At 46.4% G+C, this 26,340-nt stretch overlaps 1 protein-coding gene across 1 annotated transcript in view; it reads right to left on the bottom strand.

The window, feature by feature from the left end:
* The window catches only part of Tulp3 (TUB like protein 3), a 35,117-nt gene that overhangs the window by 7,599 nt on the left and 1,178 nt on the right, over nucleotides 1-26,340 (bottom strand). The window contains exons 2-5 of the mRNA XM_048444040.3: nucleotides 8,560-8,611; nucleotides 2,910-3,069; nucleotides 2,242-2,421; nucleotides 59-183 (exon numbers count right to left, since the gene is read on the bottom strand). Of these exons, the coding sequence (XP_048299997.3) occupies nucleotides 59-183; nucleotides 2,242-2,421; nucleotides 2,910-3,069; nucleotides 8,560-8,611 (517 nt within the window). The remainder of the gene's footprint in view (nucleotides 1-58; nucleotides 184-2,241; nucleotides 2,422-2,909; nucleotides 3,070-8,559; nucleotides 8,612-26,340) is intronic.

The following is a 26,340-nucleotide window of genomic DNA, read 5'->3' as shown; positions in this document are numbered from 1 at the left end:
GCCTCGGTGTAAACAGTTCTCCGTGTTTGAGGACGATCACTGGCTCGGCACCACGTACCGAGGCTGCTTTCTGGCTGGCCACAGAACTCTCTTTTTCCGAATGAGCTGATGGGGAGCTGAGACTGTCCCCTTCCTCTGCCTCATTGTCGGTCTCCTCGTCATAGTTCACGCTACCCAAGATGCCTGGCAGAAAAGGAAAGCCTGTCAGCAACTGTCATCTGTTGTCTGGAGATCACCTTGGAAATGAAGAGGTTGCTTCAAACCTTCCCAACTTGGGGCCAGCGAGATGGCTCAGTGGGCAAAGGTGCTTGCTGACAACCTAAGTTTGATTCCTGGGATCCACATGGTGGAAAGAAAGAACTGACTCCCTAAAGTTGCCTGACTGTTACATGTGTGCACAGCATTTACACACACACACACACACACACACACACACACACACACAAATGTAATAATAATTTGCTAACTGGAACCAGACATGGTAGTGCATGTCTATAATCCCAGTACTCAGGGGACAGTGGCAGAACAGAAGGATCAGAAAGTGAAGGCTATCCTTGGCTACATAACAAGCTGGAGACCAGCCTGGGCTACATATACCTTGTCTCACCACCATCACCACCACCACCACCTCCTATTATGCTTAAGGCAAACTACAAAGTCTTGCTATGGCCTCCCACATTCTACAGAACTAGCATTTTGTTTTGTTGGTTTTTGAGACGAGGGTCTCACTATGGAGCCCTGGCTGTCCTGGAACTCACTGTGTAGACCAGGCTGGCCTTGAACTCACAGAGACCCTCCTGCCTCTGCCTCCCTAAGTGTTGGGAGTAAAGGTGTGTGCCTACATCTCTATAGCCAGCAATAGCCCCTCTGAGCCCTACCCATGCTCCTTCCCACCCTCCTGCATCTTGCTCTGTGCTCCACTACCGCCACCTCAAAGGACCCAGTTCCTGCTGCAGGACCTCCCACTTCCTCTGGGCAGCTTGCCAACCACTCAGTCTGGGTTAGGGGCTCTCCAGGGATTCTCTGGCACCTTTATACTTCTAGCACAAAGCCACATTTACTTATTCTTCAGACAGGGTCTCATGTAGTCCAGGATAACCTTGAACTTGTTATATAGCCAAGGAGAACCTTGAATGAACGCCTTACCTCCAGCTTCCAAGTGGTGGGAATACAAGCACATGTCTCTACACACAGTGTTGAGAATCAAACCCAGGGCTTCAGGCTTGCTAGGCAAGCGCTCCCCCATCTGGGCTGCACTCCCCAGGCCACAAAGCCTCAGCCAAAATAAACGTTCTATGAGAACATGTATGAGAACAAAGCTCCATACAATTATGCACAGAACTCATTTTCTTCTTTAAACCTTTAAAAGTTACATTTTGTTTATTCTGTGCTTCTCTCCTTCCCCAACACCGGCTCTGCTTATGCTCAGGTTGACAGGTTTGCCAGGTGTGTATGGAGGGTAATTAATCCTCCTTCTCCCTTATGGGGTTCCAGGGATTGAACTCTGGTTGCTGGGCTTGGCAGCGGGTGTCTTTAAACAATAAGCCAGCTTCCTGACTCCCATAAGCTATTTCTAATGGATGAATGCATGAACCTGTTTCGGTATCCAACCACTCTTCCCAGGAGGGGCTAGCAAGGCAAGCACCCAGCATACACTGATTCCTTGCTGCCTTTCAAGTTCCTCACTTGAAGGGCAGTTATATAGCTGAGCATGGTGATAAATGTCTACGGTGTCAGCATTCAAAAGACTGAGACAGGAGGATCTCAAATTGGAAGCCAGCCTGGGTCACATAGCAATACCTTGTCTAAAGGGGGAAAAAAGGAAAAAAAGAAAAAGAAAAGAAAAAGAAACTAGGTGTAAGGCCAGGTGATGGCAGTGCATGTCCTTAATCCCAGCACTCAGGAGGCAGGGGCCTGCGGATCTCTGTGAGTTCAAGGCCAGCCTGGTCTACAAGAGCTCCAGGTCAGGCTCCAAAGCTACAGAAAAACTCTGTCTTGAAAAAAAGTAGGTTTAAGAAAAAAAAAAGGCAAAAGGAAAAGTCATATATGATAATGACTACTCTGTATTTCATTATCTTGTTTCCTCAGACAACAGCATACATGACGACTATTGTCAAGTTTCCCCCCTTAGATGTCAAAGATGCTGGAACCCAAGCCACACTAAGCAGGTCTGGGTCACTAAGAATGTAGGCCGACGCGGGAAAGGTGCGCACCCTGCCATAAACTGAGCGTCCCCCTCACCGTGTTTTTGGAGAATCTCCTGGAGGTCTGGCTTGGAGGCGGTCTCCACTGGAGGGCTTTCCCCACCTGTACTTCCGTCGGTGGCCTCTTCCGGAGCTGGGGAGCCCACTGAGAGAACCTGAGGCTTGCTTTCCAAATCCGGAGCCTCTGGCTTAAGGAAAGCAGCTGGCCCATCGATGCCTAGGAGCCCGAAGAAAGAGTGAATGTTGATCAGAACTGAGCTGGGGGCTTTGGGGGATGCGGCCAATCAAGGGCTACCCAGCCACCTCAGTTCTCCTTCCTTAACATCATAAGCATGTGTGTTCAGAACAGGGACCGAGTCTACCAACAGGCTTGGCTACTCAAACTGTACTTCAGAACCTAGGAATGAGGCCAAGGCTGGGCGTGTGGCTCACGGCAGACTTTTTATTCATTCTGAGAATTCATTCATTCATTTCAGGCAATGCCGTTCTCTTTGCATCAAAATCAATAGTTCTAGGATGGACGTAAACTTGAAGGCATCTTCCGCTATTTCTCTTCCCAAAGACCCAGAACGTGATTATCAAGATAATGAAGGATCTTAGGAAGGGAGCCAGTACTGTCTTTGTGCACCATCTGCATTCTCCTGCCTCATCTTGGGTCTGTGAAAATTGTACTTAAGCCAGACCTGGCACTGTCTAAATACACACCATGTAGGATGACGTCGCTGCGAGGCGTCTGAGGGTCCACCAAAGGCGTGTGCTCCTCGCTGCCTCTGGGCTTTACCCGCCGCAGCCTGGCTTCTGGGTTTGGTTGTACCATAAGTGGCTCAAGGCGCTTCTTTCTCTGCTTCTTCTCCAGCAGCGCCCTCTAGAGAGAAAATTCGGCATTACAACGCAGCGCCCACCCTCATGGAATAGCTTAGCAGGCCTTTCTTTTCCTTTTAAAAACTAATCCTAAGGGCTACTGTGAATCTCTTTTTGTTTCACAAAAGATGAAAACATGGCAGCTGCGCATAGAGGCGCATATCCTAATTCCAGCACACGGCGGGCGGCATCAGGTCGGGCTTTTTCCTCTTTTCTGAGACAGGGTCTTCCTATGCATGACAGACTGATTTTCAGCTACTGACCATCTCGCCCACACCTCCCAAATCTTGGGATTACTGGGATGCTCTGCCACAGCCAACCTCGGTTTTTGCATTCTTGTTCATCTTACAAATCGAAATCAAATGAACTTGGATCAGAAGTGAGAAGAAAGAAAAGATAGTTGGGACATTCTGAGCAGGGAAATTGAGTTTACGGGTAGACGCAGGACAAAGAGCCGGAGCTGGGGCAACCCTTCAGAACGCCTGCTTGCGTCTCTGTGACTTTCTGTGCGGTGATGAACACCTGACCCAAACTGACCTGGAAGGAGAGGCTCCATTCCCACAATAGGCAAGTCAGGACAGGCAAGCGGCGGCAAGAAATGAGTAGGGGTCATGGAGGAATGCTGCTTCCAGGCTTGCTCCTCAGGGCCGGCTCAGTCTACTCTTATATACCCCAGGACCACCATCCCCCCCCCCCCCGCCCACAGTGGGCTGAACCTTTTCACATTAATCACCAATTAAGAACCGCCCCACAGGCTTGCCTACGCGCCAATCTGATGGGTGCTGTTTCTCAACTGAAGGTCCCTCTTAGATGACGTCAGCTTGTGTTGTGTTGGCAAAAACCAACATACACACCCTGTATATGTAAAGTCATGGTTATGACGTGGAAACTCACTTGGGAGGCTGAAGCAGGACACTGATCCCAGGAGTTCATGGCCAGACTGCCTAACAGGGTGAGACCAAGTTCCTCCAAACCAAACCAAAACAGCAAGATAAGGCAAGAAAGTCAGGCGAAAAGGCAGGAATGGATATGAGAGAAATGCCCAGTAAGACAGGAAGGAAAGCACTGACACATACACTATTTTTAAATTATGTTTATTTTTCTTTGTGCACAACAGTTCTGTCTACAGTATGCTTGTGCCCCACGTGCATGCCCGATGGCCACAGAGCGCAGAAGAGGGAGGCAGATCTCCTGGAACTGGAATTCCAGCCAGAGCCATACAGCTGGATCCTGTTGTTTTGTTTTGTTTTGTTTTAAGCTATGAACAGTTTAGCACTATTGGTCATTAGGGAGATGAACCCAGCTGCCACTTCATGCCCATTGAGATGCTAGGAACCAATAAGACCAGAAGCCTCCGGCATTGGTGGGAACTCAAGTGGTCCAGTGTCTCATCTGGACTGGATCCGGTCTTGCAGAAATCAGGGGTGATTTAAGGCTAGAGAGGGCAGGCAAAAGCCACGAGCAAATGCTACACCAATGTTAAAAGACAGGATTTGGCTATGCAGCTGAGGCTGGCTTTGAACCTGTGACCATCCCTCCTCTACCTACTCAGCTCTGTGATTACAGGCACACGCTAGCATGCGCCACTAGCCTTTGGTAATTTCTAAAGATTCTAGGGGAGCCTCAGGTAGGATTAAAGGGGTCACAATTGGTGGTCTGAGTCTGGAATACTGTTCTGTGTGGTATCCAAGAAGGGGACTGGTCCTTGTTGACCTCCATGATAAAAAGTGTCATCTCATCTTTGCTGATTCCTCCTCCGCTTTGCAGTTGACCTGCTTCCTCTGCAGTCGCCACCCTCCCACCACTGAGTTCTGGCACACTTGGTAACCAAGGCAACTCTACTACAGGACTCAGCCGCACCCTGGCCTTCTCCCCAGGCCTGTTCTTAGGTGCTGACTAGATTCAGAACTCACCATTTTCTTGGTTAGACTCACTTTGCTTTGTATGCCATCAGGTTTGTCACGTAGACCCCATGCAAACTCACGTGATTATTAAATAGTTTTGACAAATGTTAAAAAAAAATCACATAGAAAATCAAACATGAAAGCGACGGATGTCAGGTATAGTTCTAAGTTGCCTAAGCATCATTACAGCATGTTACTGCACAGCACTGCACATGCCTTCCTTCCTTCATGCAGGCATGTCATGAAAGACTGTTGCATGTCCCTAGGCTAGGGAACTCTGATGGAATGATCATCAAACATATACTTAGTGGGAGCCAGGCACGGCGGCCGTGCCTTTAATCCCTGCACTTTGGGAGGCATAGGTAGGTGGATCTCTGTGAGTTCAAAGACAAGCTTGGTCTACAGAGTGAGTTCCAGAAGAGTCAGGACTACAAAGAGAGACCCTGTTTCAAAAGAGCTAAAAAACAAAAACAAAAACATGGGATGGGGAGATGCCTGGAAGGGTAAAAGTGTTTGCCACGCAAGTTTGTTCTAAGCTCAGATGCCCAGAACCCACATAAAATCTAGCTGCCACAACTCATGTGTCTGTAATCCTCGGGTGTCCATATGAGGAAAGGGGAGGCAGGGACAGGGATGCTGCAGAAATTCTGAGCCAGCTGATCTCGACGGCTAGATGGCTCATGTCACCCAGAAGCCCCATCTCAAACAAGATGGACAGGTGAGAAGTGAGACCCAAAGGCTGTGCTCTGACTCACTTACCCAGGGACAAGCACACACGCACATAAACCAACTTGGCAGGCAATGTCGCAGTGCCGAACAGATATGTACAATCACTATGTGTCAATCAAAAATAAATGTATATCTTAATATCTGTTCTTAGGAGGCTGGAGAGATGGCTCAGCAGTTAAGAACACTGACTGTTCTTCCAAGGAACCCGAGTTCAATTCCCAGCATCCACATGGCATCTTAGAACTGTCTATAACTTCAGTTCTAGGGGACCCAATACCCTCACACAGACACACATGCAGGCAAAACACCAATGCACATAAGATAAAAATAAATTGGGGCTGGAGAGATGGCTCAGTGGTTAAGAGCACTGACTGCACACAACTGTCTGAAGATCCAGTTGCAGGGGATCTGACACCTTCACACCAATGCACATAAAATAAAAATAAGTTATTAAAAAAATCTGTCCTTGGTTCTTATTCTATTAGTCCAGTAAAGAAAACAAACACAGCTAGGCAGGGTGAGATATACCTGCAATCGCAGAACTCGGGAGACTGAGGCAGAGCTGTTGGGAGTCTAAGGACAGTCTGGTTTGTAGGGTGAGACCCTGTCGTGAAAACCCAACCCTTTCCCACATAGAAATTAAATAAATAAATAAAATGTATATTAAAAAACCTGTGAATAACACTATTAAAAAAATAAGCCAGGCGATGGTGGTGCACGCCTTTATTCCCAGCACTCGAGAGGTAGAGGCTGGCGAATCTCTGTGAGATCGAGGCCAGCCTGATCTACAAAGTTTCAGGATAGGCTCCCAAGCCACAAAGAGAAACTCTGTCTCAAAAAAAAAAACAAAAAACCCAACCAAAACAAAATTTAAACAGCACAGCAGCAAGCATAGGCCAAAATTTTGTTTTCTTGGTTTTTTGTTTTGACACAGGGTTCCTCTGTGTAGCCCTGGCTGTCCTGAAACTCACTCTGTAGATCTCGAACTCAGAGATGTGCTTCAGACCAAATTCTAGATGAGGAAAACCTGTTAAGTGGTATTGTTCCAATGTGGACATGGCCTGCAGTGTCTCCCAGAGAGTCATGTGCTGAAGCAGGGCCCCATGCAGTCAAGTGCAGTCATGCTGAAGGGTGGGGAAATAGGGTAGAGGCTGCAACCCAGCCCCAGAGAGGCTGAGGCAGGAGGATTGACTTCAGAGAAAGCCTGGGCTACACAGCAAGTTCCAAGACAGTAAGAGAAAGCTGTGGCCTCGTGGAAGGGATAAGTCATCTACAAGCCTGCTGTGGGAAGGGATAAAGGCAGTTCCCCTGCCCCCAGGGTGTCAGCTGGTTCCAAGAGCAAGAGGTCATAAGAAGCGCCAGCTGTGGTGGCACATGCCTATAAACCCAGTCCTCGGGAGGTGGAGGCAGGATGATTATGAATTTGAGGCCTGGGTGGGCAACACAGCAAGAATCTATTTCAAGAATCAAAAAGCTGTGGTAGGGTTGGACATGCCTTTAATCCCAGCACTCAGGAGGCAGAGGCAGGAGCATCTCTGTAGTTTGAGGCCAGCTAAGTCCTGCTATGCACCCCCAAAGAAACCAAGAAGGAAAAAAAAGTTATGATGTGGGATTCCCCTCTGTATGTTGTGAATATGCTTTGTTACCATTGGTTAATAAAGAAGCTACTTCGGGCCTTTGGCAGGGCAGAATAGAGCTAGGCAGGAAAACTAAACTGAAGGCTAGGAGAAAGAAGGTGGAGTCAGGGAGATGCCATGTAGCTGCCGAAGGAGACAGACATACCAGAACCTTATCTACTGGTAAACCATGAACCTTATGGTAAAATGCAAAATAATAGAAATGGATTAATTTAAGACATAAAAGTTAGTTAATAAGAAGTCAAAGCTAACATGCCAAACAGGGGTTTAATTAATATAGTTTCTGTGTGATTATTTTGGGTCTTGGTGTTGGGGAAATGAACAAGCAGCCTCCGCCTACAAAGTCATTTTCCTGCCCTTTCATGTGGCATCTCTCCTGTACCAGCTATTTTCCTTGTTGGTCTCTGTCATGTTGTGCAGTAACTAAGGGGGCTGTGCAGGCTAGTTTTATGGCAATCTGGTATAAACTAGTCATCTGGGAAGAAGGAACCTTAGTTGAGAAAATGCCTCTCTAAGATATGCCTTTAGGCAAGTCTGTAGCACACTTTCTTCATGATGGACTCCAGGCTGTGAGATGATTACAGTCATGGTGTCTGTCCCAGCACTAGAAGCCTAACTAAGACGGGCATCACCAGACACCAGATGAAGCTGCTAGATCTCGGACTTTAGCCTCTAAACCTGTGAGTTGAGTAAGTTTCTTTTTAAAAATAATGTACCCAGTCTCATGTATTTTGTTATAGCAATAAGAACCAGGCCAACATATCTCTTATCTATTTACTTACTGACTCATCTGTCTGTCTGTCTGTCTGTCTGTTGATCTATCTATCTATCTATCTATCTATCCATCTATCTATCATTATTTTCGGGTTTTGAGATAGGGTCTCCTTGTGTAGATCAGACTGACCTTGACCTCGTGGTGATCAGTCTCTCTAGAGCAGGGATTACCAATGCTACCATGCCCAGCTACAACATTCTTCTAGTTCCTGTAGAAGGTGTCAGGAGGTTTTCATTGATTATTAACAAAGCCAGTTAATTGCTACTATCGTCAAATCGCCCTGCTCCTGCCACAGCCCAGACCTTTGGCTTGGCGACTAAGTTCAGACACTGTTTAATGAGTAGCCACGAGCCATCCTGCCCATCTAGTCTTTCTGTGAGACCCTGTTGTGACTTCAGAACCGAGACCACCAGCTCCAGCCAGGACAGCCCCTGGGAGCCCCTGCTCACCTGATTGTCCAGCTTCAACTGCCGAAGCCTTAGTGTCTCATCTTCAAAAGCACTGTCACAAAAACAGAAAAAGCAAGCACATGAAGACAAAAGCATTCTAAAAGTCGGTCCGTTTCAATTTTTTCATACATGCATTCCAGTGGGTTAACTGGAACCAAGGGATTTTGCCTTAGAGGAAGTGCCTGTTTCTAGGTGTTGCCTACACTCAAGCAAGATCTACTGATTACCACACAGACCCACCCACTACCATGCAGGCCCACCCACGACCACGCAGGTCCACCCACTACCACGCAGGCCCACCCACAATCACACAGGCCCACCTACTACCAGATAGATCCCACCCACAACCACATAGGCCCACCCACTATCAGGCAGATCCCAACCACAAACACGCAAATCCACCACTACCACGCAGGTGCACCACTACCACAAAGGCCCAGCCACTACCACACAGATCCACCACTACCACATAGGCCTACCCACAACCACACAGGTCCACACTACCATGCAGGCCCACCCACTACCACACAGATCCACCCACAACCACGCAGGCCCACTCACCCACCAAACCTGTGTACTGAGCCACACGCAGCCCTTTCTTTTTGTTTTAAACTGTGCATCAAGTACTCATCCTGTTCCAAAACAACCTGGTCTGAGTGTTTTGTGTGTGTCTTGTTTTGTTGATTTCTTAAAGCAACCCTATGAATTAAGACTGATTTCTCACACCTAAGATGAAGAAGCAGAGGCTTGGAGAGTCATGCCAAAGTTTAACAGCTAGCTGGGCGGTGGCGCCGCACGCCTTTAATCTCAGCACTCGGGAGGCAGAGGCAGGCAGATCTCTGAGTTCGAGGCTGGTCTACAAGAGCGAGTTCCAGAACAGGCAAAAAAAAAGTTTAACAGCTAAAGTCCAAGTTGTACCTAAGAATGAGATTATTTTCCTTCTTTTTTGGAGCTTCTTCTATGAGAAGGAAACAGGGACTCAGTTACTAACCTTGACTGACTTCCCTAAGATCTGCAATCAGGGCCTGCATGGCAGCTCACACCTGCAGTCCCAGTACTGGGTAGGGGGGAAGTGAAGCTGGGATGGCCCTGACTTTGAGGAGTCTGGGGCTTCATGGTGTCTCAAAATCAACAAGGTCTGGCAGTAGTAACATTGTTCTGCAGAGAGCAGGTCTTTAGTATTAAGGAACACACACAGACTGACACCACAGGGAACCAGAAGTGGGCATCACATCCCCGGAGCTGGAGTTACTGGTGGTTGTGAGCCGCGAGGTGCATGTTGGTAGGACTGAAGTCAGGTCCTCTGGAGAGCAGCAAGTGACCCTACCACTAAACTATCTCTCCAGGCTCCCTTTCAATCCCCCACTCACCCACCGACCCACCCACCCACCGTCTATCATCTAGCATTTTGGGTAGTGATAGGGATTGACTTCTGGTCCTTGGGCAGACTAAGCTAGTAATTAATACACCACTGAGCCACACGTGCAGCTCTGAGACAGACTTCTTGTTAGGAAAAAAACACGGCCAGGCGATGTTGGCATACACCTATAATCCCACACTGGGGATGTAGAGGCAGGCAGATCTCTGTGAGAGTGAGGCTAGCCTGGCCTACATAGTGAGCTCCAGGTCGGTCATCAGTACAATATAGTTAAGGCCATGGGTTCAAAGCCCAGCACTGCAGAACAAACTAAACAAAGGAACAAACAAGAAAACCATGAAGCACTTACAATCCCAGCCTCTCCTCCCAGCTGCAACCCATTCTGACCTCCCTACGGGTCCCTGCATTTCTCCTGAGGTTTCTATTTCCATCCTCAATGCAGGGTGAACAGTGTTGGAATCCAGGGGGGACTGGTGTAGATTTGCAAAGATGGCGTCTAAAATGACTGAGACAAACAAACCCATCATGAACAGTGTGTGGGAAAGGGTTAACCCGGAGACGAGACTCTGAGGCTACAGCTTAGCATTTCCCAACAGCTGCTGCAAACTTGCTTTTGTTCAACCTCTCACTCTCTGTCCTCAACACTAAACCAAAACTATGATGCCTTCTGGCACAGCTAAAGACCATCCCCTCTTCTCCCCACACCTCCCCGGAGCTGAAATCTAAACAAAGCTACACTCCGACCGAACACCCCTGAAGCCTGAACACCCCTGAAGCCTCGAGCATTCCTTTCAAGGCCTCTAACAATCAGTGTGCAGGGCGTGTCTTCAAGGCTGCACCCAGACAGCACTCAATTCCTTCCAGCAAGCCTGGGCAAGCTGGGCAGATGTAAATAACAGGGTATCACGAAAGTATCTGGGCCTGAACGGAACAGTAAACAGATGCTATAGGACTATAACACGTCCACAGGAATTCTAAATCAAACCATAGGCTGAGGACAGGCACAGGCCCTGAAAAAATAAACAAAAAGTAACCTGAAAGTCTCATTCAGCAGAAACAGAATGTGCTGTTAATGTCAGAACCCTGTCTCCAGTCCCAGCCCCTACAGCTTCGACAGTCTACCATATTGACACAAAAGTTTGTTTTCTTTCTTTTTTTTTTCTACTCCATCCTCCTGAAGCTTCTGCCCTCATAACCTACTCAGTTCCCCAAAGCCCCATTTCCTAAGACTGTAATTTCACTGATTTGATTAACTGTGGTGGAAGGAAATGGGACAAACATGATCACATCACAGGACTTCATCGAAGGATGGTCAGTGACCACAGGGGAACGGCAAAGTGGAGAAAGCAGAGAGCTCCACTACGATGAAGACTGCCAAGCCAAGCATCACACTTCCCAGGACTCTTCCAGTTTGAGGCTAGCCTCGACTAGCAAAACCTGTCTAAACAACCAAGCAAAACATCCCGTTAAGATCTCCAGTAATGAGCGGTTGAGGCGCCAGGCAGTGGTGGTGCACACTTTTAATTCCAGCACTCGGAGACAAGGGCAAGCAGATCTCTGTGAGTTTGAGGCCAGTCTGATCTACACGGCTAGTTCCAGGACAGCAGGACTGTTACACAAAGAAACCCTGCCTCAAAATAAAACAGAACAAAAAAGAGATGCTGAGGTGCTATGTTGTTCTATCCTGGAACTTGCTCTGTAGATGCTGATGTAGATGTAGATGCTGGTCTTGAACATAGGGCTCCACCAGCCTCTACCTCCTGAGTGCTGGGATCAAAGACATTTACCTGACTACCGGCCACCTTTTTTTTTTTTTTTTTTTTTGAGACAGGGTTTTTCTGTGCAATATTTCCAGGCTGTCCTGGATTCATTTTGTAGACCAACCTGGCCTCACACTCACAGAGATCGGCCTGCCTCTGCCTCCCAAGTGCTGGGATTAAGGGTATGCACCACCACTGCCCGGCTTCTTGTTGTTTTCTAATGTAGGAGTCACTATTACGTAAGAGATAAGCTGAGGTGAAGGGCAAAGGTTACTTTTGAACGTTTATTCTTTTTGGTAACATTTTTGCAAATTTAATTTCTAAATAATTATAGACACAGTTTATTAGGAAAGACAAAGACTCTTCCAAGAATGGGTGTGGGTTAGTGAGCTAGGAAAAGGCGTAGATGCAAAAGTGAATTATTTTTCCAAATAAAAAAACATTAAGAGCTACAAAAATAAGACATTTTGATAATTGTTTGTTTCATAACTATGGGCTGAATAACTTATCAATTCCTCTGCCCTTGATCTGCCTGCTTCTGCTTTCCTGGTGCTGGGATTAAAGGAGTGAGCCTCCATGGCCACTTTGCCCTTGAATACTGCAACCAATTACATGCAGGGTATTTCCAGGAAGCTGAGAGAAGGTTAACTGTGAAGATATTTGCCCAAGATCAATCAGAGCTAGTTCGCTCGCTGAAAGACCCCTCTCCCTCCTACTGCTGCTGTGGAGCATTCCCTGACAGCCGGCTGTCTACTCTTTTCAAATACTTGGTAACCTTGAACAATCTCCACCTCTCAACATTCCCTGCCAGTTCTCTGGAGCTCACTGCAGCTGAGCAATCATGAGCGATGTCTCCACCAGAGAAAGATGCTGAGGGATACGGCCAAGGATGTAGAGGCTCGGCAAGCCCCCGAGGTCCTGGGGAGAGAAACGCCACTCTGCAGGAAGGGAACAAGATACAGCTTGTGAAAACTGAGGGCAGCGAGGCTTGGCCATGGCTTTCCCAGGAGGGACTGAAGCAAATAGCTCTTTTACTGTCACAAACACTGCTTGTCAGTCTCAGCTGTTATCAGTGAGGCGACAAGCGAGGAGGATTATCCTGGACGCTAATGCAAGAAAGGCGCTGGGGCGGAAGACAGCAACAAAGCTCAGGAGAGGTAAGTCACCTGGCGCACAAGGAAGGACTGGTGAGCTGTTATGGGAAAGACAAAATCTAAAAGGACTCTATTACATTTATCGATCTATTGTGTAAGGAGTGGCATCCAGAGGCAGGAGGATCTTTGTGAGTTAGAGGCCAGCCTAATCTACACAGCAAGTTCTAGGATAGCTAGGATATAGAGACAGGCAGAGACCCTGTCTTAAGAAAGAAAAGGTAAAAGTAGTATGTGAACAGGGGTGGCGGCACAAGCCTACATCCAGCACACTAAGGAGCAGTCTCTATGGTGCAAGGCCAACCTCAGCTATACTGCGGCCTCTTGGGGAGCGGACACGGTTATTCTGTACCATGTCTACTTGACCATCAATCAACACATCCGGAAGACACCTGACCCGAGATGAGCAATCAGACTCCCTTGCCTGTGATTCTGATATTGGATCTCGGGGATCCAGTTTAGCACGGGCTCTCTGGGGACACTGAGACACATCTAAGTGAGGCTACCTGGGTCTACAGTCATTAAGCAGCAAATGCTGGGGAAAAGAGGCAGGCATTCTGGTCCTGTTCTGTGCTCTCAACTACTACACTAAAATATATATTAAAGGTGACTGTCACTTTACGCTTCAGTAGTAATCAAGAACACCAAGCCCCCTGCCAAAAACTGATACTCACAGAGGCCAGCAGGATCCCTCTGCTCTAGGGTAAGAGGGCCATGAGGGGACGTCTAAAGAAAATGAACACTCTAGGAAAGTAGACACAGCTCTTTGTGTGTGTACGTGTGCATGCATACATGTATGTTGTATATGCACTCATGCATGTACATGAACCTGTGCACACGTATGTGGAGGCCAGAGAACACTGGGTGTCCCGGTCTCTCATTCTCTGCCTTATTTCCGTGAGACAGGGTCTCTGAACTATGTAACTATGCTGGCAGCCAGCAAGCCTAGTGATGTGGGTTCCCCTTTGTATGCTGTGAATACAATTGGTTAATTAATAAAGAAAGCTGGCTTGGCCAATCCTGTCTTAGAACACTGGTGATATAGACATACGCATGGCCACGCTCGGATTTTTACACGGGTGCCAGGGGATTTGAACTCAGGTCCCATAGCAGCCGTCCCCAGTCAGCCAGAAACTGGAAGGCATCCTCCTAAGACCACCACCTGAATCTTTAGCTAACAGATTTCCAGGTACCTGGCTTCTTACTTCCCCAAGTGAGCACCCTGCACTGGCAGACTGGATAATCAGACATATCAAAGAACTACAATACACGGACATAGTCTCTTCTCCCCCTTTCCTGCTGCCTGCTAGGGAATGCGAGACAGTCTGGCAGCAGGCTCCTGTAAAATCTGTAAGAAGGGACCCCAACCCTGCTGCATGGGCCTGAGTCTCCTCAGAGCCCCTGCCATTCTGTTGCCTTTCTGTCCTGATAATAAACTTCTTACCCCCAACAACCCATCTCAGTGTCGCTCTCGAATCCTACATCCTGGATTCTTGCCAGACATGACTCTTGTTTTGTTTTGGAGACAGGGCTTCTCTGTGTAGCTCTGGCTGGTTTGGAACTCACTCTGTAGACCAGGTTGGCCTCGAACATACAGAGATCCACCTGCCTCTGCCTCCCTGAGTGCTGGGGTTAAAGGCGTGCGCCACCACTGCCCGGCAAGTTTTCTTGAACAACACACAGCTAGTTTCATGAATCTATGTTTATGACAACACCTGTACACTTGCCCGTGGCTGAACTGACAAGACAAGCAGACGAGGCTCTAGAAAGATTCCAGGGACTAGGACTCTTGTCAGGCTATACCTTTGACAGAAAAAAATGTCTCTCATAAGGTCATGTGTGGTGGCCAAGCTAATGATCCTAGGACTCCGGAGGTGGAGGCAAGATCAGGGGTTCAAGGTCATTTTGGTTAGGCTGGGATAAATGAGACACGGTCTCCCCAAAACAAAATAAAAACCCCAACCAACAAAGACCCAAACTAAGCAAACAATAGACAAAAGGGTAATCTAGATAAATCCAGGAGGCCAGGAGAGACACAGGAAGCGGAAGTAGAAGCAGTAATAGGAAGACAAGGGAACCACACAGCACAGATGACAAGGGACAGATTCCTTTTTGGGTCAGACACAGCCCTGGTTTTTGCTTCTTAGGGGTTCCTTCTCTTCTATAATTCTGTCAATTATCAACGACATTCTGAATTTCACACCTTGCTAAGAGAAGTTAGAAAACTTTCGAGTCTCCAATCTATGGACACAGAATCCTGTGGCTGAACTAAAGATGCCCAGGAAGAGTCAGGGCCTCCTGAGTCGGCATGGAGACACAAACAAACAGCCAACAGCAGGCCAGGGCAAACAACCATTCCTGCCTCCTGCAGCCTCCACATTAGGACTGACCAACACACGCTCCTTGGGGATTGTTTTCTCACTGAAGGAAAAAAATCAACTAAATTGATGGATAAAATAAACAGAAAAGACAATGTATTTAAACATGATCTAAACCACAGCAGAACCAGTCTCCCTCAATAGCCAAGCTGTTGTCTTGGGAAATTAGGTTTTCCCCTCCCAGGGTCCTTGCTAGGATCCTAAACTTATAGCACAATATTGATTTTATTTTTTGACTTTAACTACATTTTTATGTATGTATATTTGGGCATACATGCCATGGTGAACATGTGGTGACTAGACAGTTTCTCTCTCTCTCTCTCTCTCTTTTAAGATTTTATTTTATGTGCATTGGTGTTTTGTCCACATTCATGTCTGTGTGAGAATGTTAGATCCTCTGGAACTGTAGCTACAGACAGCTGTGAGCTGCCATGTGGGTGCTGGGAATTGAACACAGGTCCTCTGGAAGAGCAGTCAGTGCTGTTAACCACTGAGCCATCTCTCCAGCCCCCAGACACAGTTTCCACGGCAGCTCCTAACCACCTACAGCCCCAGTTCCAGGAGATTCAATGCCCTCTTCCGGTCTCTCAAGGCATCAGACATGACTGTGGTGCACATACTTCCATGCAGGCGAAACACACACACACATAACATAAAAATAAAAACAGTCTTTAAAAAAACATCAACCTAGAAACCTAGGAACTAGCAATGTGAGTGTCTAAGTCACACGCTTATCTACTGGTACCTCACTGACACATGTTCCCTCTATACATTCTAGAAATCTCTCACATAGATGTATTTACAAGTTGAGCACAGTATTGCATACCAGTACTTGGAAGCTGAGGCAGGATTTGAAAGACTTCAAAGCTAGCCCAGACTACATAGTAAGACCTTGTTGTAAAATACAAACAAACAGGCTGAAGAGCTGGCTTGGTGGTTAAGAGCACTGACTGCTCTTCTAGGGCAGAGGACCCAGGTTCATTTTTCAGCACCCACACGGCAGCTCATAACTGTCTGTAACTACGGTTCCAGGGAATCTAACACCTTCACGCAGATATGAATGTGGACAAAACACTAACGCACATAAACTAAATGAAACCTTAAAAAAAAGGTAGTCATGCTAAAAAAATAAACGTAATAATAATTTAATAATTGCTTTTTGGTTTTGCTTTTGATTTTGGTTTTTTGAGACAGGGTTTCTCTGTGTAACAGCCCTAGCTGTCCTGGAATTAGCTCTTGTAGACCATACCGGCCTTGAACTCACAGAGATCCACCTGTCTATGCTTCCCAAGTGCTGGTATTAAAGCATGCGCCACCACCGCCCGGCTAATAAGTGCTTTTTAATATGAAAAAATATTGGAAAAGTTGCTGTACAAGCTGGAAGTCGGAAACTCAATGCCATTACTGCTATTAATGACATGAGCTCCAGGACCAGCTCAAGGGCTCTGAGGGGCTGCAGAGAGCTCAGCCCCTCCGTGGGCTCCGTGGTTAAGAGCACTTGCTGCTTTTATAGAGGACCTAGGTTCAGTTCCCAGCAACCACATGGTGGCTCACAACCACCTGTAATTTCAGTTCCAGAAGACCCAGTGCCCTCTTGCGACCTCTGCAGACACCAGGCACCCACATGGTACACAGACATACATGCGTGCAAAACATTCACACACATAAAACTAAAATACATATTTTTTTAAAGGACTTGGAGCAGAGCTCTTCTGGGGAGTAGGTGTGGCTGGTGTCAACACAGGCATCTGGGTGCCCTCGCCTCTCATCCGCATCTTTTATGCCGTGTTTATGTACAGCTGTGGTGTCAGGAGAAGCACTCTGCGCTTCTCTGGAATTCCTGTTTTTACTACGACAGATCAGTTTCCAAAACAACGATCTGCCGAGCCCTTCGCTGACCCGCACAGCAATCGGAAGACTTGGAGTGTTCAAAAGAAAAGCAAAATTCAAAAGGGACTTAAATAGCAAGACTTTCTAACCCAACTCAGTCTTGTAAGTGGTGCGTGGTGTACAGAGCATAGATCATTTAAATTAATGTTTAAGTCATGCATTTCTTAAATGAGAGAGAAGAGAGAGAGAGGAGGAAAGTAAGAATATAGAAGCTAGAATGAAAACCCTATCAGGAAGAATCTTCCGATTATCTTGACTAATTACAAAAAAATTAATAATAATTTCAAGAGAGGGTGATGATGTATGCTTTTTGCAGGGTATTATTTTATGATAATTTTTGTTTGTTTGTTTTGGTTTTTCGAGACAGGGTTTCTCTGTAGCTTTAGACTGCCCCGGTACTAGGTCTTGTAGACCAGGCTGGCCTCAAACTCATAGAGATCCTCCTGCCTCTGCCTCCCGTTCTGCCCAACAATAAAGAACACTTTGTAAAAGCAAACTTTGGTTTGAAGTCTCAAGGAAACCATGTCCAGGTCTGTTAACGGTGACGAACTGGAATCTATCATGACAATGACTCGGAGATGCAGTTAAGCTGCCCACTTCCAGGACACCAGCTTCCTCCCTGTCCTCTGGCTTCCTCCTTTGCTTTCTTCGGCCAGTTAAAAGGGTAAGCGTGGCCTTTCAGCCAAGCTGCAGGATCTACCATGTAAGAAACTTCTGCTGCCCCATTGTCAGCGTGAGATCAGGAGTTCGTTATCGTGGCGAGTGTGGTTTTTAAACATGTTATTAAATCTAAACTTGGGGTACTGCTAAACAACTCAGGGGCTTTGATTAAACTTGAGAGCTGAATACTAATGACCCTTAGGACCTCCAATGCGCTACCTCTTTCCGTTATACCTAAAATTAATTTGCATACAAAATTATATTTTGCTAGCCAGAACTATTAATTTCAGCCACTATCACTAAAAATGTTTTTTTTTTTCTTTTCTTGTTGAGAGCCATGCACTCACTATGAAGCCATGGCTGGCCTTGAACTTCTGATTCTGCCTCTATCTCTGAAGGATAGGGTTATAGGCAAGCACCACCACATCTATCAAGGTTTCTTTTATTATATACTTATGGTTGTTTTTGTGGCAATCCTCAGTCAGATACTTAAGAACACAAACAGTATGCCTAGTTTCATCTAGAAAGTATTAGTTACAAGACTTTGGATATTACAGGATTTACTAACATGCCAATTAAAAACACACACACACACACACACACACACACACACACACACACACACACACACCGATCCCTCGAGACAGGATTTCTCTGTGTAGCCCTAACTGTCCTGAAACTCACCCGGGCTTTAACCATTTTTTTAATAAGATAGTATCATCCTATGTTGCTCAGGCTGATCTGGGCTTATACAAATTTCTTCCTAGAAAATGACACAATACTTGGGGAGGCTGAGGCAGGAGGACTGTTGTAAGTTTGAGACCAGTTTCATTCTGCTTTTGCAGCCCAAGCAACTGGAATTACAAATGAAATGAAATAAAATTCACCTTGTCCAAATTCTAAATTTAGACAACCTTGGAAAGTCTTGTTGTTGAGACACTAAGAATAATTCTGACAAGAATAAAATACTGTTCCTGAGAAAAGACACATCAAGAACAAATTAGACAATCCAGAGAAGACTCCTTTGACATTGTCCTACCTCAACCAGGGGAAATGCCAATATTCTAGGCCCAGCTGTCTTCCCCTCCAGAGGCTGCTGCAATCTGGAGGGAACTTAAATGAAGCCGGGCAGTGGCGGTGCACACCTTTGATCTCCGTGCTTGGGAGGCGGAGGCAGGTGGATCTATGTCAGTTCGAGGACAGCTTGGTCTACAGAGTGAGGTCCTGGACAGCCAAGGCTACACAGAGACCATGGAGGAGGCAATGAGAAGAGAGAGCTGGCAGCTGACTTAAGCATTCTTACAGCTCCAAGAACACAGGGAGAAATTTACTTAGGGTGATTCCCTCTTGATTTGGCTCACATCTCATACATAGAGCTGGAGAAAAACAACCAATCAGTTGAATGACCCAAACAAAGAGGTACCTTAGCTTTTTCAATAGCTCAACATTTTTTAAATTTTATTTTATTTATATTATTATTATTATTTTGAGATATGGTGTTTGTCAAGTAGTCCACGATGGCCTTGAACTCCTGAGCATCCTGTTTCTACCTCTGCAGTGCTGGGATTACAGGTGTGCACCTTTCTACCCTCTTAGAAATGTTAGTAACTACGCATGATTTGACCCCAAGTAAGGATGTATTGTCCCCTAGGGACCTACAAATGGCTGGCACTCAGAACCGAAACCCATCTTCCTGTCATACGAGTCTCTCCTCCTTGGTTACACTTTCTCTCGTGGGCAGGTTTTTATTCTTTTCTTTCCAGGGTAAAGATGAATGCACAGTCTTCTTTTCCCTGATGATACCAACTACATATTCTTGGGCTTGGGGCAGAGCTGGTATTCAGCATGTCCCAGGCTGGGGGGCTCACCAAATACTTTACTTTGGATAAAACCGATAATTACTTCTACATGGCCAAAATGTTTGATTTCTTAAACAGCTAGCTCTAAAAATAATTTAAATGTAATTGGTATCTGTGCTATCATTTATGTGCACAAATGGCATCCAGAACATCTGCAGTAGCTGGGCATGGTGGCTCATGCCTCAGTCCAGCACCCAGGATCTGATGGCAGGCTTGCTACTGAGTTTGGGGGTAACTTGGGCTACAGTGTGATACTATCTAAAAACCAAAAAGCTCAACTATCAGCATTATATACTTTGATAATACATGATAGAGAGAACAGGAGCCCACAAAAGCCAAAAGTCTGGATTTTATTTGCTTTTAAATGTTTTTTCCTAGCCGGGCGGTGGTGGCGCCTTTAATCCCAGCACTCGTGAGGCAGAGGCAGGCGGATCTCTGTGAGTTCGAGGCCAGCCTGGTCTACAAGAGCTAGTTCCAGGACAGGCTCCAAAGCCACAGAGAAACCCTGTCTCAAAAAAAAAAAAGATTTTTTCCTTTATGTTTCAGTCTTTTATAATTTCATACATTTACAAAATGAATGTATCCACCCCTAAATCCTACCCTCCACTCTCCCTAGACTCTTTAAAAGTGTGTATGTGTGTCCACAGAGACCAGAGAGGACATCGGATTGCCCTGGAGATTAAATTATCGGGAGTTGGGAGCCATTTAATCTGCTGGAGGTCCTGTGGAAGAGCAACAAATGTTCTTAACCACTGGGCCACTTCTTCCCCACTTAAATATCATTATAACTCAGGCAAAGAAAGGGTTTAATTTGTCTTATTACAATTATTTGCGTGTGCATGGGGCAGGACACATGTGCCACAGTACACACATGCAAGTCAGAGGACAAATTATAGGAGATGGTTCTTTCTTGGGCTCAGAAAATCAAATTCAAGGCTTGACAGTGGATGCTTTTAGCCACTGGGTCGTCTCATCAGCCCCCAGAACTGTATTTCTGCGCCGTCATTTACTCCTATAATCCCAGGTACAGCACACCTTCCTTCTTCTTTCTTCTGCTGTTGGTCATTATCACTTAGGTGTCACTGCAGATGGCCTCACTGTTACCCAGCCTGGACTTAATTTCCTGGGCTACAGTGATCTTCTCAGCTCAGCCTCCTGAGCGGCTGACACTGGCCGGAACGAACACCCCCAGGCCCAGCTGTCTAAGTTCCCGTGCATGAAATGAAGACAGTGACACCTGCCCCACTTTCTTCACAGCGATGAAGCCACTATGAAGTCAGGCACGACAAGTGTCAACACGACTGCTGCTCACTTTATCCTGACAGATCTCCCCCTCTCTGAAATACAGCCTAAGGCCTGGAATGGTGGTGAAAGCCTGTGGTGCCAGGACTCCAGAGGCTGAGGAGGAAGGATCTCGAGTCCAGGGCCAGCCGAGACTAAATGGTGAGACCTGATCCAAAACAAAACAAATATACAGCTGAAGGCTAAGGATACAACACAATCAACAGAACGCTTGCCTAGCAGGAATGAAGTCCCAGGTTCAATACCCAGCACTCCCTAACCTAAAACCAGGTGTGGGGTGCAGTCTTGTACCCCAGCACTCAGCAGGGGGAAGGAGGAGGATGACAAGTCCAAAAGAGCTTCAGAATTTCATTCAATCAAAATGTCCCTCCCTACTTTAGCCTCCAGTTTTCTGGACACAGTGGATCGCCAAGAGAAACTCACACTATGTTCCAACGGGAAAGCAATCCATCCTCTATCAGACCGCAGTTCTAGTCTAACTTACTGAAATCTATTGGCACTTTTTCCTGAAAGGCTAATTAATAAGCAGCAATGATTTAATTTTTCAGAAGCCTGTGCAAAAATTTCCTATATACTACCAATGAAAAAGTCCTTAAAACTTGTCATTGTAATTCATATGCTAAAGATATATCTTGCAGGGGCTAGAGAGATGACTCAGTGGTTAAGAGCACTGGCTGCTCTTCCAGAGGACCTGGGTTCAATTCCCAGCATCCACAAGGCAGCTAACAACTGTCTGTAACTCCAGTTCCAGAGGATCTAGCATCTTGACACAGACATGCATGCTGAAAAGGCACCAATGTAAATGAAATAAAAATAAATATTTTGGGGGGGGAGGGTTCAAGATAGGGGTTCTCTGTGTAGCCCTGGCTATCCAGGAACTCTAGACCAGGATAGCCTCAAACTCAGGGATCTGTCTGCCTCTTCCTCCCAAGTGCTGAGACTAAAGGTGTACCACCACTGCCCAGCTAAAATAAATAAACCTTTTTTAAAAAGTTGGGGGGATATATCTTACAGGACATGGTGACTCCCAAGTGCAATCCCAGGACTGGAGAGGTTGAGACACACGGCTTAAAAGTTTAGGATCAGGGTTAGGTCAGTGCAGTAGCTCAGCGGTTAAAGCAATCCTTGGGACTCATGTGGTAGGAGGGAACAGATTCCCACAGGTGGTCCTCCAGCCTCAACTGCTGCCCCAACACATACAATAAAGAAATAAATGTAGTAACTTTTTAAAAAGGGGTTACAGACTAGCCTGATCTACACAGGGAGACTCCATCACATAGACACACGCACACATGCACACACACACGCACACATGACTCCATCACATAGACACACGCACACATGACTCCATCACATATACACACGCACACATGACTCCATCACATATACACACGCACACATGCACACACACACGCAGCATTTAGGGCAGGAGAGATTCAAAAGTACCATGCTCTTGCAGAGGACCCAAGTTCAGTTCTCTTTCCCAGTACCTAATCAGGCTGGAACTGCGGCACCAGGGGGCTCTGACTCCTCTGGCCTCCTTAAGAACTTACACAGACACGTACATACACATAATTACAAATAAGGAAAAAAAAACCTTAAAAAAGAAATCAAATAAACACCAAAAAGCTCAGCAAGGATGCTCAGCAAGGCAGTCAAGATTATGAGGAACAGAAAATTACCCCTGGTGAACCAACTTCCAGGGGATTCTGGCTTGTCAGAGGCCCCAGCTCTCCAGTGGAGCTGGTCTCTGGCAGGGGAACTAAAGGAATTATCTAGGCCCTCCAACCAACCAATACCCAGCTGGACACAGCTCCGGATCCTCCCCTGAAGATTCAGTTCAAACATTCTCGCTGCTCTGCTAAGAACAAACATTAACTTGTTCTTTCAATGGGCACCAAAGCCAGAAAAGTGGTAATGTTTCCACAGGAAAGTCGAAGGGCCAGAAACCGTTCTGCTTAGAGCAAAGGGCTCTAGCAAGAAGGAACTTGTTACAGGATATTCTTTCCTGACTAGGTTGGCTGTGACCTTTGCCACAAACAAACAAACAAACAAACAAACCCTACCTGCGCATAGGCACTGTTGACAAAACTAGGCAAGGCATAGTTTCCAGTCAAGAATATTCTAATTTTCTTTCCTTTTTCCTTTCCTTATTTTATGGTTTTGAGTGTTTTGCCTGTGTGTCTGTGCTCCAAGTGTCTGAGGAGACCAGAAGGCGGCTTTGGCTCCCTAAGAACTATAGTTATAGATGACTGTGAACCACTAGGTGTGTTCTGTAAGAGCAATAAGTGCTCTTAATCAGTGAAGTCACCGCTCTAGTCTGGGGGGGGGGGGAGGAGGGCTCCTTTTAAGTTAGGGTCTCACGTAGTCCAAGCTGGCTTTGAATTTGCTACATAGCCAAACGTGACCTTGATGAACTCCTGATCCTGGTGTTTCTCCCTTTTTCTGTCTCTCTGTCTCTGTTTCTCTCTCTCTCTCTCTCTCTCTCTCTCTATCTCTCTCTGTGTGTGTGTGTGTGTGTGTGTGTGGTGTGTGTGTGTAACAACGAATACATATTTGAGTCAGGGTTTCACACTGAACCTGGAGATAGGCTGATAGCCAACAGCCCTAGGGATCCCACAGCACTGGGTTACAGGCCACACCAAGCTTTCAGATTTTATTTCTAAAGGGAAATCACATCTGTGGGGTGGGCTAAGCTAGGGTCTCCCTACTGGCCCTGCTCCTGGCTGTAGGCTGCACTGGGTGAACTCGCCAGGGCGGTGCTGGAGAGTGACTAGGACGGAAAGCTGGCGGGCTAACCAACCCAGCTACCACCCAGGCTCAGTACCACAGCTATGTGAGGAGCTGTCCCACCCCAACACCCACCCCACCTGTGATCTGTTGGAGCATGTGAAGGGGATGACCCTACAGATCCAAAACAACAGGATCTCCATGACACAGGACAACAACAGAACATCCAAGAGCAGCCCCAGTGAGAGTCCATTATCGGTGGCAGGTGGTGTAGCAGAAGCCAGAGGCCTGGAGCCAGATCAATGACTGGAGCCATGAACACTTGCAAATAAAGATGAATGGACCTGAGGGTAAACTATGACTCAACGGAACACACTGCAGCTTCCACACGAGATTCTTCTCTCTGTTTTATTTTGTTTGGTTTCTCTCTCTCTCTCTCTTGGACCTGAGGGTAAACTATGACTCAACGGAACACACTGCAGCTTCCACACGAGATTCTTCTCTCTGTTTTATTTTGTTTGGTTTCTCTCTCTCTCTCTCTCTCTCTCTCTCTCTCTCTCTGTTTCTGTTTTGTTTATTTTGTTTGGTTTTTCTTTTAAATTTGGTTTTGTTTTGGGATGCGTTACATGGGCAGAGGGTGGATGTGAGGGGACGGGGAAATAAGTGGGATCAGAATACATGATGTGAAACCCACAAAGAATCATTATAAAAGTAAAAAAGATACGGTCTCCCTGTGTAGCCCTGGTTGGCCTGGGGCTCACTATGTAGTCCTCGCTGACTCTATACTTGCAGCTATGCATAACCATACCGGGCATACCAACACATACCAGTAAGTCTACCTGTGCATCTGTACTGCTGGGGTCAAACCTAAGGCCTCTGACGTGCCAAGCAAGCGCTCTGACCCTGAGCCACACCACCAACTCTGGTATCATAGCAAAAATTCAGTCAGTCCCAATGCTAGCTATCTGCTACCCCCAGGGAATCAGCAGCACAAACTGTCTCGGCTCAGCAAAGTTCCTGAGTGTGGCTTTACAGTCATCTCCAGTTTCCAACAGAAGAATAGTTGAAATTCACTTGTTAATACTCTCTCTGCTTGTTAGGTAAGTTAGCCAAACAGCTACATAAGTAAAAGGGGAAAAAAAAATCACAGGAAAGTTAAAGGTTAGCTGTTACCCACACAATAAAGGCATTAATACTAGATCTGTATTCAAGCCTTTCATCAAAAAGTCTAGGAACTGGAAAGATGGCTCAGCAGTGAAGGCGCTTGCCACGCAGACCTGGTGACTAGAGTTTCCTCCCCAGACCCAAAACTGACTTCACAGATTGTCTTTTGACTTCCATATTTATGCTATAACACCCACCACCATTCATTAATAATAATAATAATAAATAACTTTTTTTAAAAAATTAGATATACTATGTAGGCCAGGCTGGCCTGAACTCACAGAGATCTGCCTGCCTCTGCCTCTCACATGCAGGGACTAAAGGTTTGTGAGCACCATGCCCGGCAATAATAAGTAACTTTTTACCAAAAAAAAAAAAAAAAAAAAAAAAAAGAGTTAAGCTTGAAGCCCTGGCTTCTATCTTTGGTACCGGTGCTGCGCACCTGTGATCCTGACAGCAGGGAGGTGGTAGCAGAATATTAAAAGTTCAAGGTAAGCCCAAGTTATACAAGACCACCTTGAAAACGCAACAAAACAAGAAAGTGTACACCAGGACAGGAACATACCCAGGCCTCGTGATCCATGCCCATAGAGACTCTTGGCAGGCTAGGGCAGAAGGATTTCGAGTGTGGGGCCGGCCTGGATTACTGGATTGCTGAACGTCAGTCTTCTCTCCCTCTCTCTCTCTCTCTCCCTTCCCCTCTCTCTAAATATTAACGACTACCTAAAACGCCAGACATGCACTCCCTTTTAGCAACACATGAGCTAAAGAGTGGCAAAAACTGCACTGTCTCCAACCTAGGACAGGAGAAACCGTGACTCCCAGAGTCCCCTTTGATGGCAACTGAAAATTAAAGAGCTGGCTTCTTTGGAAGAAAATATCGGAGAAGAGGGGAAACTTTAAAATTACACCTTTAAGGTTCAAGTGCAGAAGATGAAAAAAACAGCTGCCACCTGGCCCCAATTTCAGAGTCAAGCCCTTCTTGTTCCCTAAAATCACGAGTCATGGGAAGCTGAGGCAGACAGCCCGAAATGAGTTCGAGGCCAGCATGGTTTAGATGGAGCGTTCCAGTCTGACCAAGGCTACATAAGACCTGTCTCAAGACAAAACAAACAAAAAGGCAAAACAACAGAAAGGAATAAAAATAAAACCATAGCCCCATAAAATTTACTTCTCTAAATTCATAAAACTAAATCCCCCCCCGCCGCCGCCCCCCCCCCTCAAGACAGTGTTTCACTGTGTAGCCCTGGCTGTCCTGGAACTCACTCTGTAGACCAGCTGCCTCGAACTAGGAGAGATCCGCCTCCCTCTGGCTCCTGCGTGTTAGGACTAAGCACCACCACCGCCCGGCGCTCGTCTTAAACAGAGACACTGAATACCAACTTTAAATAACTCGACCCTATACTTGCAAATGTATTTTTTTGTTCTCAAAATGAGGAGGGTGTAAACAAATTTCAGAACAGCTATCATGTTTATAGATTTACTTGATGAAAGTCGAAAACAGCCCAG

This window comes from Myodes glareolus, chromosome 3 (assembly GCF_982192425.1).
Source record: "Myodes glareolus chromosome 3, mMyoGla1.1, whole genome shotgun sequence".
NCBI lineage: Eukaryota > Metazoa > Chordata > Mammalia > Rodentia > Cricetidae > Myodes > Myodes glareolus.
The sequence above is the reverse complement of the archived record's forward strand: the minus strand, read 5'-3'. Positions and strand labels throughout refer to the sequence as shown.